Source organism: Mus musculus, chromosome 7, assembly GCF_000001635.26.
Source record: "Mus musculus strain C57BL/6J chromosome 7, GRCm38.p6 C57BL/6J".
Lineage (NCBI taxonomy): Eukaryota > Metazoa > Chordata > Mammalia > Rodentia > Muridae > Mus > Mus musculus.
Genome location: NC_000073.6, coordinates 106741957 through 106754245, shown reverse-complemented (window position 1 = coordinate 106754245; position 12289 = coordinate 106741957). Strand labels below are relative to the sequence as shown.

General features: G+C 37.9%; 1 protein-coding gene across 1 annotated transcript; it reads left to right on the top strand.

Annotated features, from left to right (window-relative positions):
• The first annotated feature begins 859 nt into the window (after nt 1-859).
• On the top strand, nt 860-1795 carry Olfr698 (olfactory receptor 698). The gene has a single exon (NM_146602.2). The coding sequence runs from the start codon at nt 860-862 to the stop codon at nt 1793-1795; it is 936 nt and encodes a 311-aa protein (NP_666813.2).
• Nucleotides 1796-12289: the final 10494 nt, after the last annotated feature.

Below are 12289 nucleotides of genomic sequence, written 5' to 3'. Positions count from 1 at the left end.
ACAAAGATATTCAAATTAATTCCAAAATTTTAACTCTAATAGCAACATTTTCTTTTTTTTTTCTTTTTTCTTTTCTTTTCTTTTTTTTTCTTTTTTTTTTTTTTTTTTTTTTTTTTTGGTTTTTCGAGACAGGGTTTCTCTGTTTAGCCCTGGCTGCCCTGGAACTCACTTTGTAGACCAGGCTGGCTTTAAACTCAGAAATCCACCTGCCTCTGCCTCCCGAGTGCTAGAATTAAAGGCATGCACCACGATGCCTGGCTTTTTTTTTTAACATTTTCTTAAATATAATACTGCATATTTTAGAGAATTAATATTCCTTTCTGAGGATCTTGAAAAATGGGAGACTGAGCAAGAGAGATAACTAACATGGAAAAAAATGTGATTTCTAATGTGATTAGCCATAATCAAATGTGGACTGATGGGATGTAGGAAATGAGCCTTAAAAACATGTGCATATGAGCAACATTAAATAAACTGATTATATATGTGTGCACTTGTGTGTGTGTGTGTGTGTGTGTGTGTACTCACACACATATGTAACAATAACAGTTAAGAATAAGAGTTGATGAGTTTATGAGAGTAGGGGACACAGAAGGAGTTGAGGGGGAGAAAGAATGGGAGTAAATCCAGTACTCATGTATGAAATTCTCAAAAAATATATACAAAAATTCAAAAAGAATTATAAAAGAATGAGAAATTCGAAAATTAAGAAGCTATGCTATTCACTTGTGCAAAAAGTATAGGAAGCCATGTTGGGAATCCCAAGGGATTTCTAATGTCACAGAATTAGGGCCCATTTTAGCACAAGTTCACAGAACCTGAGCCATCTATTTCTAAGCAGATAAGCAGACAACACAGAATGGAGCTCTGGAACTCGACTGTGGGAAGTGGTTTCATCTTGGTGGGGATTCTGGATGGCAGTGGCTCTCCTGAACTGCTCTGTGCTGCAATTACAGCCCTGTACTTCTTAGCCCTGACCAGCAATGGGCTGCTGCTTCTAGTCATCACCATGGATGCCCGGCTCCATGTGCCCATGTATCTTCTACTTGGACAGCTTTCTCTCATGGACCTCCTCCTCACATCAGTTATCACTCCCAAGGCTGTTGTGGATTTTCTCCTCAAAGACAATACCATATCCTTTGGAGGTTGTGCCCTTCAGATGTTTCTAGAGCTGGCACTGGGTAGTGCAGAGGACCTTCTTCTGGCCTTTATGGCCTATGACAGGTATGTAGCCATTTGTCAACCTCTGAACTACACAATCTTAATGAGTCACAAAGTCTGCTGGCTCATGATAGCCACCTCATGGATCTTGGCATCCCTCAGTGCTCTAGGATATAGCATCTACACCATGCAGTATTCCTTCTGCAAAAATCGTCAGATCAATCATCTGTTCTGTGAGATCCCCCCATTGCTGAAGCTGGCCTGTGCAGACACCTCCACATATGAACTCATGGTTTATTTGATGGGGGTTATTGTGCTAATTCTTCCTCTTACTGCCATCCTGGCCTCCTACTCACTAATTCTGTTCACTGTGCTCAATATGCCCTCAAATGAGGGCAGGAAGAAAGCCCTTGTCACCTGCTCTTCCCATCTGACTGTAGTTGGGATGTGGTATGGGGGTGCTTCCTTCATGTATGTTCTACCCAGTCCCTTTCACAGCCCCAAACAAGACAATATCAGCTCAGTTTTCTACACGATTGTCACTCCGGCTCTGAATCCCCTTATCTACAGCCTGAGGAATAAAGAGGTCACTGGAGCTTTGAAGAGAGTCCTGGGAAAACGATTGTCAGCATAGCCCAACATCTAGGTAGTTCTAGTTAATACCTTTTAAACTTAATTCTTTCAGAAATCCAGAATTCTGGTACGAATAAAACTTCTGCTAAATCCTAGAGTAAGAAGTATGTCTTTTGGTAGAAATGTATGGAATAGCAAGAAAGTATGAAATTCTTTGGAAATGTTTTGTGAACTTTTTCAGGAGATATTGGAGAATCTGGTGATTTGTCATATATGGACACAAAGACCAGGTTCATGTCCAGGTGGTAGATAGAATTTAGATATTCTAAAGTAATTTTACTTTGGAAATTGGAAACTTTTATAGATAATAAAGTATAATGGTAATAAGTGAGAATAAGATTATATTTCAAGTATGTGATTCACACATAAATCAGGGAAGATTTTTGAGTTTTTAATAATGTTTTAGTAAAAAAAATTAGTTATAGTTTTGTTGAATGTTGAATTAGTATCAGCCTTTAGGGTGATTGGACAGATGCCATCCATGGATTATAGTGTGTGTGTGTGTGTGTGTTATACATTTTTCCTTTCTTCATTTTATTTTCAATGATGAAAACTACCAAACAATCATACTTCTATCCTATGATAATAATAGGTGCTTTTCCCATTTTTTTCTAACATATCTTGAAATATTTCAAAACCTTCCTAGGGTCCATATGCTTAATATGTGCATCTACCTTAAACATTGTACAATGTATACATGTGCAAAAGCATCAGCTGTTTACTTAGGAATATGCATAATTTCTGTAGCTTTGTATCCATAAATCCCTGGTTAGAATTAGCATCTTTGAGAAATGACAACAAACACTGCCATGGATGTGGTGTGAGGGATACTGCACATTAAAGTGGAAATGTTAGCGAATGTAGCTTTGATGGAAATAAGTCTAGATATTTCTCCAAAAGCTTGACATAAAACTAATATATAATCCAGTTATGGCACTTCTGGGCATATACCTAATAGACTCTACATCCTACCATAATGACTCTTGAAAATTTATGTTCATTGCCCCTTTTTAATCACTGTAGATAGCCATTAGTGGATGAATGGATACTCTAAATTTAGGACACATATACTACAGACTTTTTTCAGCTGAAAAGAAAAATGAAATAATGAATATTATAGTTAAACTGATGGAACTGTAAACAAAAGTAATTATATCAAGTAAGGTAACACAGATACAGAAAAACAACCACATGTTCTCTCTTATCTGTGGATCCTAGCTCTAAATCCTTAGTTCATGTGTTTAACCTAGAGTATTTGTAAAGCTAGGAAACTAGAAAGGAGGCATTGGGAGACTAAGTGTAAGCAATGGTGTTTGGCAGAACATGGTAGAGAGATAAGATATTGGAGGGAGGAAGTTTAAGCCGAGAAGAGGTAGGAAGATTAGAGGTGCAGGAAAGTTGAAAGGTGTATAAAAATGTGGAAATCTAGTATATTGTAATTCAGTGAAAAATAAAATTTATAAAAGTATTTCAATGTACAAATAAGTTGAAATTGGAAGAATAGCAGTAATAAACAGTGTAACTTATTTTCTTGCTAATTTAATATTCTGTACTATAGGAGGTCCTGTTGCATTTATGGAAATTGGATACTTTTTCATGCTCATGTTTAACTCAAAGGAAGTCTTAGAGCTAATTTATTTATAACACAATAAAAATCATTCTGAGTTGCTATCATAAAAACTGAATATAGAACAGTGCTTACCAGATGCTGGGGAAAGTTGATGGTAAGGGACAGAATCAGGGAGGTTTTGATCATCATTGAGAGGTACAAAGTTGCAGTCAGGTAGCACCAACAGCTTCTGATGTGATGTTGCATAGTAATGTGAGAATACATAAAAGTCATATACAGTGCTTTTTAAAACCTAAAAGTCAGGATTTTGAAAGTTTTCTCTGTAAATCAATAATAAATATTTGAGAGGATAAGTATTTAATCTGATTTTAAGGTTATTCAGATGTATACTTACATGAAGAATAACACAGAACAACACTAACCCATACAATATTATGCATTTTATGGAGTAGATAAAGTAATTTTCTTTCTAAAATTAATTTGCATAATTTATAGGTTTTTCATTAGTGTATTTAGGTCTTAAATATTGCTTCATTACATCTAAGTAATAATTTCTTTTTAATTTATCATTTAACCTTTTAATACTTATAATTGAAAAGTTTTAAACAAGGAAATATTTTAAGTTTTATATTTTCTTTTAATGATATTTTATTCTTAAATGATTATTTTCCATGATTTATTTAGGAATAATTTTTGTATTTTATAAGCTTCTGGTTTATCTTATAATTTATATTTATTTTTTATAATTTAGTTTATAAATTTATAATTCAATCTAATGTGTAAAACTGGTGAGATTGGAGCTAGAAAGGTTGCTCAGTAGTTAAGAGTACCTGCTACTTTTACAGCAGACCCATGTTCTGTTTCCAGCACCCCCAAGGCAGCTCACAGTAAGTTTTAAGTCCAGTTAAAGGGCATCCAATGCTCTCTTCTGGCCTCCCTGAGCAGGAGGCATGCATATGCTGGATATGCATACATTCAGAAAAGCACTACCTGACATTATATAAAAATAAATAAATCTTTTTTTAAAAATGGTGGACTTTCATGTATTTTTTTCAATTGCCACTTTCTTCTTAGTCTTCTTTGTAAATAATCCTTCCATTTCCCATTTATCTACTAGACTATAGTTGCACATTTAAAAAGAGTTTCTATAGTTCTAGAATCTCCTTCCTCTCTTCTTTCTTCCTCCTCCTCCTCTTCTTCTTTCTTCTTCACTTTCTTTTTGAGACAAGGTATCACTGTGTACCCCTGGCTGCTCTAGGACTCACTCTTTAGACAAGGCTGTCCTTGAACTCACAAAGATCTACCTGCCTCTGCCTCAGAATGTGCTTCTGCCTCATCAGTGCTGGTTTTAAAGGTGTGCTCTACCACTAATGTTTATTTGGAAATTTCACATCATTCACCCTGATAACACTTAGTTTCCAGTCTTCCTAGGACCATCCCCTTTCCACTATTGTGATCTCCTCCTAAAAAGAAAAGGAGGGGTAGAAGGAGGAGAAGGAATAATAATAAGATAAGTCCAATTTGTATTACCCATATACTCACTGGAGCATGGTCAAACTTTCAGTGGCCAGCATCTGGAATCCTGCACCCCTCACAGAAACAACCAATTGTGGCAGCATTATTATCATACTTTTTAAGAGTGTTCTTCAATGGTTTCCTGTCCAGAGTATTAGGTTTTTTTTTAATAAAGATATTTAATTTTATTGTCCACAATGTAAAAACGCAGTGGCAGTTTGATCATGAGTATGTTGAGATTATAAATTAATTTGCAATGCAAGCATTTTTTTTTACAGTGTTCAATCTTGCCTACCAGGGCAATTAATTCTGTCACACTGCTGAAACTCGCTAGGCTCCCCTTTTTATAATATCACACTGTTGTACCTTTGGTTTCATCTTATGACATTGTTTTACACGTCATTTAAAGTAGAACATTCAGCCACAAACTGTCTTACCACTCCCAATCTCTCACCGACCCTCATCTATCTATATTTGAACAGCTTAGGGTAGTTTTACTCATCCCAATTTCACGGATCTTCCTCAAATTTTGTTTCTTAACAATAATTTCTTCCTGATATGTTTTCTTCAGTTGTTCTGTACAACTGAACAAATTACAATACTGATTGCCCATCATAGACAAGGCCTGCCCCCACATGCCTTCTCTTTTAGATACTGAAACTTTTCAGTATCTCTACATAAAACAATTACATTTCTTTGTTTAATGATTTTTTTAAAGTTATATATGTATGTAATTTTCATTAATTTATTTATTCATTTTACAGCCCAATATCATCCCTTCTCTTCCCAGCTTCTTCCTCACACAACTCCCCACCCCCTTCTCTGAGAAGGGGTACCCCCCGCCCCCCCTGGTATAATTCCACCCTGGCACTGCAGGATTGGGAGCATCTTCCACCACTGAGGCCAGACAAAGTGATCCAGTTAGGGTAATGGGATCTACAAGTAGGCAATAGATTCAGGAACTTCCTCTGCTCTAGTTGTTGGGTGATCTGCCTAAAAACCAAGCTGCACATCTATTTCATAGGTATGGGGGCCTAAGTCCAGCCCATGCTCACTTTTTGGTTGGTGGTTCAATCTCTGAGAGTCACCAATGTTCCAAGTCAGTGGACTCTGTTGGTCTTCCTCATGTCCTCCAGTGAACCCTCAATTGTTCCCTCAACTCTCTCATAAAACTCTCTGAACTTCATCAAATACTTGGCTGTGGGTCTCTGCATCAATTTGCATTGGCTCTTTGGTGGAGCCTCTCAGAGGACAGTTAGGCTAGGATCCTGTCTGCAAGCATACTAGACTATCATTAATAGTGTCAGGGATTAGTGGTTGCCCATGGGATTAGTTTCAATTTGAGCCAGTCATTGGTTGACCATTTGGAGGAATCCAATTCTATTCCATCTTTGTCCCTGCAAATCTTGTAAACAGAACACATTTGGGATCCAAGGCTCTGTGGGTAGTTTTCTGTCCTTGTTCTTTTACTGAGAGTTCTGCTTGACAATAGGAGATGGTCACTTCAGGCTCCAGATGCTCCATCTGCTAAGAGTTTTAGCTAGAGTCACCCCCATATACTCCCTGGGGCTTCCCCCATGTCTCAGGCCTCACCTCACACACAGTCTAGAGATGACCCCCCGCCCCCATCCTGGCCCACTACCAATTTCAGTTCCCTTTTCCCTGCTCTCCCTATATCTGATCCTCTTGACCAATTCAATTCTTCATCCCCTCTCCTACCCAGCTCCCTCTCTCTATCCACCTCTAATATCTGTTTTATTTTTCCTTTTAAAAGATATCCAAGCATCCTTCATTGGATGCTCCTTGTTATTTGGCTTCTTTGGGTCTGTGAATTGTAGTATAGTTATCCTAGACTTTATAGCTAATAACTACTTATAAGTGAGTATGTACTATACATGTCCTTTTGGGTCTGAATCACCTCACTCATGATGCTAGTTTCTAGTTCCATCCATTTAGCTTCAAGATTCTTGATATTCTTGCGTTTAATAGCTGAGTCATAGTCAATTATGTAAATGAACCGCATTTTCTTTTTCCATTCTTCACCACATGCTAGTGAGGATGTGGAACAAGGGAAACACTCTTCCACTGCTAGTTGCCATGGACTGGGTTCAGTTGCCCCCCCCCTCAATCTGTGGGAATTAGGGGTTCCAGAAGGTGGACATGGAGTTGGTGAGAATGAGATGACAAACAGACACAACACAAGGGAGTGTGCTAGATCTGAATGTAATTTGTCAAATCGAGCATCAAACTTTTTATACAGAAGAAAATAGGAAAGTTAGGTGACACATCGGCAAGGTACAATAAGGTTACCAGATGCTTAATGATTCTTAAACAAAACGACTCTTAAACAGAACAGAGGAAATGCAAACACAAAGACTGGCAGGAACTGGGCAATAAAACAACAGAGACAAAGTCAGCTCTACCTAAGGTCAGCTATATTCTTAGAAGCCAGGTGTGAGGTCTTTACACTCCAGGGGCAAGGGCTATCACACCCAAGTCATGGTTCTAATTAGGGAGTTCAGCTCTAGCTAACCTTCTCATGAGTAATGCAATACTCTAAAACTACTACTTCCTAAACCATTGTAAATTCCTGTATATGGGAGCAACTTGGCTTTTATTCTAAGTGATAGTGTGGAGGTACTTTCTACTTATAAGTAATGTCATCTGCCATACATAACTATAATAAGAATTCTAAACTTATGTTGCTAAGTTTACCCTGAGATTTCTAACTCTATGTAGTAGATAGTAATGCCTGATTTCTTTCACTATCTCTCTTACAATACTAAAGGCAATTCTGAATGTCACTGAATAGGCAACATTCTTACTGAATTCCAAGCCCAGGGTAAGCTCAAGAACTACCTAGGGCATTGGTGAAGGCCAGGAAGCAAAGTTCGATTTTGCTTAAGTCATTGCTTGGAGGCACCTATAACAAAACAATACTGAAAGGAAGCACACAGATCCATTTGCAAGGACAAAATTGGAACATACCTGCTATGGGATGCCACAGTTCCAGGAGACTAAGTTTCTGTGAAACTCTTTGCCTCAGGACTGATTCCAAGTTTCTAAACCTGTCAAGCAAGTCACTACTGGAGTGGATGTAGCAGCTAGTAGGAGTGAAAACTTGTACAACAACTCTAGGAATCTGCTGCAGACTCTTTTGGCCCCTGTCTGCATAGAACGGGTCTCTAGTTGCAGGTGGACAAGGAGTCAGCGAAATGAACGACAGACAGAATCACAAAAGAGGTTGTGTAAAATCTGAATGTAATTGTCAAGTCAAGCATCAACACTTTGTATACAGAAGAATAACAAGAAACCAGGCGAGACACATCCACCGCAGAGTTACAGTGACACAAAACATAAGGAATGTATACATCAAAAGATGGTGGGGACCAGGTGCTACTGTTTACCTCTAAGAAGGGAGCCAGGTGTAATACTAGTCTATTGTTAAACCCACCACCAGGGGTTCTAGTGAAGAAACCTGTCTCAGGCCATCATGTATTCCCTTGTATGGCTAAGACTGGCTATTGTCCCAAGTAAACACTCTGCAGACCAGCCCTGAGCTATTCTGGCTCTGTTCTTTGTAATGCCTAATTAGTTTCACCATCTCTACTAGAAGTAAATTTGAATGTTACTGAATAGGTAACATTCTTACTGAATTCCTACTGAATTCCAAGGTTGTAGGCTTCAAGGATTTTCTGGGACTTTGGAATACTGGCGAAGGCTTAGCTATGTCAGAATTCAATCTTTAAAGGCACTTATAATAAAATAATACTAAAAAAGAGCATGTGGATCCATACACCAGACTAACACGGGGATAGGGTATAGTATACGGGTTATGAGAATGCCAAGGTTCCAGGAGGTTGGGTTTTCTTGAAACTCTTTGCCTCGTGAGTGCTTCCAGGCCTCTTAGCCTGCCAAGCAGACTTCACTGGAGCATGCATAGCAGGAATCAGTTTGCTGGTTTTTCAGAAATATGGGAATAGTTCTATTTCAAGACTCAGTTAAACCACTCCTGGCCATATATCTAAAAAGAGGCTCCACCAGCCCACATGGACACTTGCTCAACTATGTTCATAGCTGTTACCTCCTTCCAGCCTAGTAAGGCTGGCTCAAACCATCCACCACTGAGGCAGAGCCACCTGCTGTGCTGCTTCTCATCCCTCTCCTTTAATATGCCACTACCTGCCACCTGCCTGAGGCTGAACCAGCTCGCCAAGATCTTCCAGAGTTAACACCAAACTGTGATCTTCACGAGTTCCTACTAAAAGGCTGATATGACTACTTCAAAAGAACTTTGCGTGACTGGGAATGGGCCTCCCCTCTTCTTTATAAAGCGTGTTTACCAACATTAAAGTTGAACTTTGATCAGATTTTTTGATTTGTCTTGGTTCCATTCTTTCTCTAGTCGCTAGATTCCCTCTTTTCTTCCAGATTCCAAGATGCCTTCCAGGCTCGAACCTGGACATGTGAGCAGCTTTATTCATAATAGCCAGAAACTAGAAACAACCCAGATTTTCCTCACTTTCCATCTGCTGGGTATTCTCAACCCCAAACAAAGCCTGTTCTGATCCCATAGGCCTGTTATTGTCAAAATAATTTGTAAACTATATAGACTAGGTACATTTTTATAGTTTCCCTTTAACCTTTGAACAACACTAACACTGTTGACAATCCTCTCTTACTCTTACCGCCCCCCTCCCCTTTCTTCTCAGTTACTAGCTTTCCTCCTCTTTCTCTTCACTCCATTAACTTGTGGGAGTCCTTGTCTCTTTCTGGATGTAGAAGTTCCCAGGATTCTGGGATGGATTCCTTTCTTCTTACTCAGGTAAGCTCCTTGGATAATTTCCAGCTTGAAAGGTTAATATAACATTTATAAATTCATGATGAGAGAGCCTGAACATGTGAATAAATCATTGTTTATCTTATCACATCTCTTGTTTAATGAGAATTTCAAACATATAAACATACTTTCAATTCATCACTTGCTAATCTTGTCCACTACACATACCAGATCATGACAATGTTCCAAAGGATGTATAAGATATTGTTTCCAACTTTCACCAAGTTTATGGCACTAGGTATGAATCTCATAATGTGGTGTAGAACTCAATTCCAATTAGAAATCAGTTGGTTACACCCCACTCAAAAGAGTCATGTCATTGCCATACCAATTGGAACACATTACCTCATAAGTCAAGTTTATGTTGATTTTTTCATTTATAGTATTGTTGTAAAATGTATTTATAAATCAATTTACAGAGAGCAAAAAAATAAAAGATCACTATTTATTACAGCATTAACTATAACTAAAATGAACAAAAGGGTCTTCTTTCTTGTGTTTGTTTCTGTCCTGTGTATTTATTGATAAGTTTTAGACACAGATGTTTTTGTGTCTTTCTTGTCTTTTGAGAAAGGCATTATGTTGTAAGGCTATACTCTCTATGATGAGGGCAAAGATTGAGATCTTAATTAATGTAACTCCTTTGCAGACATGTCTGAGTTGAAGGAAACCCAACTTGACAGAAATTCTCTGCTATGTTGAGTAGAATCCAGCAAAATTATGGTGTTGAGCAGGAAGCCAAGACCTTTCATCTGTCAGCATATTTGCTTAATAAATTCACATGTGTTCCTAAGCAATTTCCTTCTTTCTTTTTTCCGAACCACACCAATATGAGGTTAGTCTCTCTCTGCTGCAATTATTAGAATTTATAGAGTACCATGACAATTCCATGTTTACTGTTTGTCCTCAGTACGCAATCCACATTTCTTTTTCACTACTCTGTTCAAGTGTGGTCAGTTATTAAGCTTGGTGAATTTTTCCTGTTTGGCAGTTCTTCTCATCTGCTTAGGAGTCTCTTATTCTTCTCCGAGGACAGTTCTAAGCAAATATCTGTAATACTCTATGTATTAGTAAATTTTGTCAAATTAGTTATTTATCATATTAAACTACTTTAACTGCTAAGGTTTTATTTGCATGTATTAATTATTTAAAATGATAGGTTTTATTGTCAGGAAAGTATTGCATGCAGATATACAATCTCCCCACAATTATACAATCAGTGATCTTGATTTTCTGTTCCATTTATAAAATACTGGGCTCTCAAGGAACCCCTGCCACTCTTGCAGCTATAAATGTAAATATGGCTCATCAATATTTCGCTGGTTGCATGAAATCTATGAAAGTCTGATAGTGTACAGTTATTATTTCACTACTTGGGAAGCTGAGGAAGGTAGAACCCAAGTTCAAGGGTGAGAGACACCTAAGTTTTAAGAACTGGCTAAGTGACAGAAGACATCAGGAAAGCAAGCCAAAAAACAAACCCAAGAGGATTCATTAACTTACAACTTTCTAGGCCAACATTTCCAGGGGGTACTTTTCAGCTGGGAGATAAATCCCTCTGAAGATAAGCTCAAGAGAAGAAAATGATGAGGAGAGTATGAGACCAGAAGACAAAGCACAGTGTTTCTGGATGAGGCCCGGGCTTACTCTGAACCCAGAGACATTCAGATGGAGAGTAAAGTGGCCCTGTTATCAACTCTATGAATCTCTACTTCCCTTCTATAACTTTGAATTTTCCTCACAGACAGCAGAAGAAAACTGAGCATCAGGATCCAAGAGCAATCTAAAAAGGGACAGGAAGCCAGAGGGGCTCTACCTATGCAACCAGTCAAATAGAAGCTGTTTCTATCATTTCCCTGTAGAATGGCACTAGAAAAGATACTATCTTGCTCCATAAAAAACTAACCAAAAGCTGTTGGCTACATAGATGCCCACACTGCTATTTGTAGAACACAAGTGTAGGTGAAAGGAAGGGGTGGGGAGGGACATTTGATAGACCCTGGTTATACATTATAAACTTAGGAAACAAACCAATTAATCACTGCTGAAAAAGCCACACCTGCTCTTCCCATTTGGATTGCAATAGACACTCTCTTTAAGCAACCGAAGGGAAGCTGGTTTGGGCAGGCAGTTAGGATTCTTACCAACTGAGGTAAGGAATTTGTCTCTCATTTAAGGTAACATGAAGACCTCTAAGCATCCAATGGTAATAAGTAGAGTGTAAATCAGACTCTAAAGACTTAAACTTATGTGTGTATATCTATATCTAATCTATATCTATATCTATATATTATATCCACATATTAAATTCATATATATACATATCAGTAGAGAATCAATTAGGACTGGTAAGGATTACAGTGTTATAGGGTAGAGCTGAGTATCATTTCCAAATCAGTAATATCAATACTTGTTTTCAGAACTTTTATCAAATACAATTTAAAGCAACAAACTTGGAAATAAAGAATGAAAACTCTAATCTTGTTGGAGTCATGTTGGTGTCATAAGGGGTTTCTGATACTACAAACTAGAGTCATTATTAACAAAATTTCACCAAAGTGTCTTTTTCT

Coding starts and splice junctions, on each gene's coding strand:
- Olfr698 (NM_146602.2), top strand. CDS start 860: ATGGAGCTCTGGAACTCGACTGTGGGAAGTGGTTTCATCTTGGTGGGG.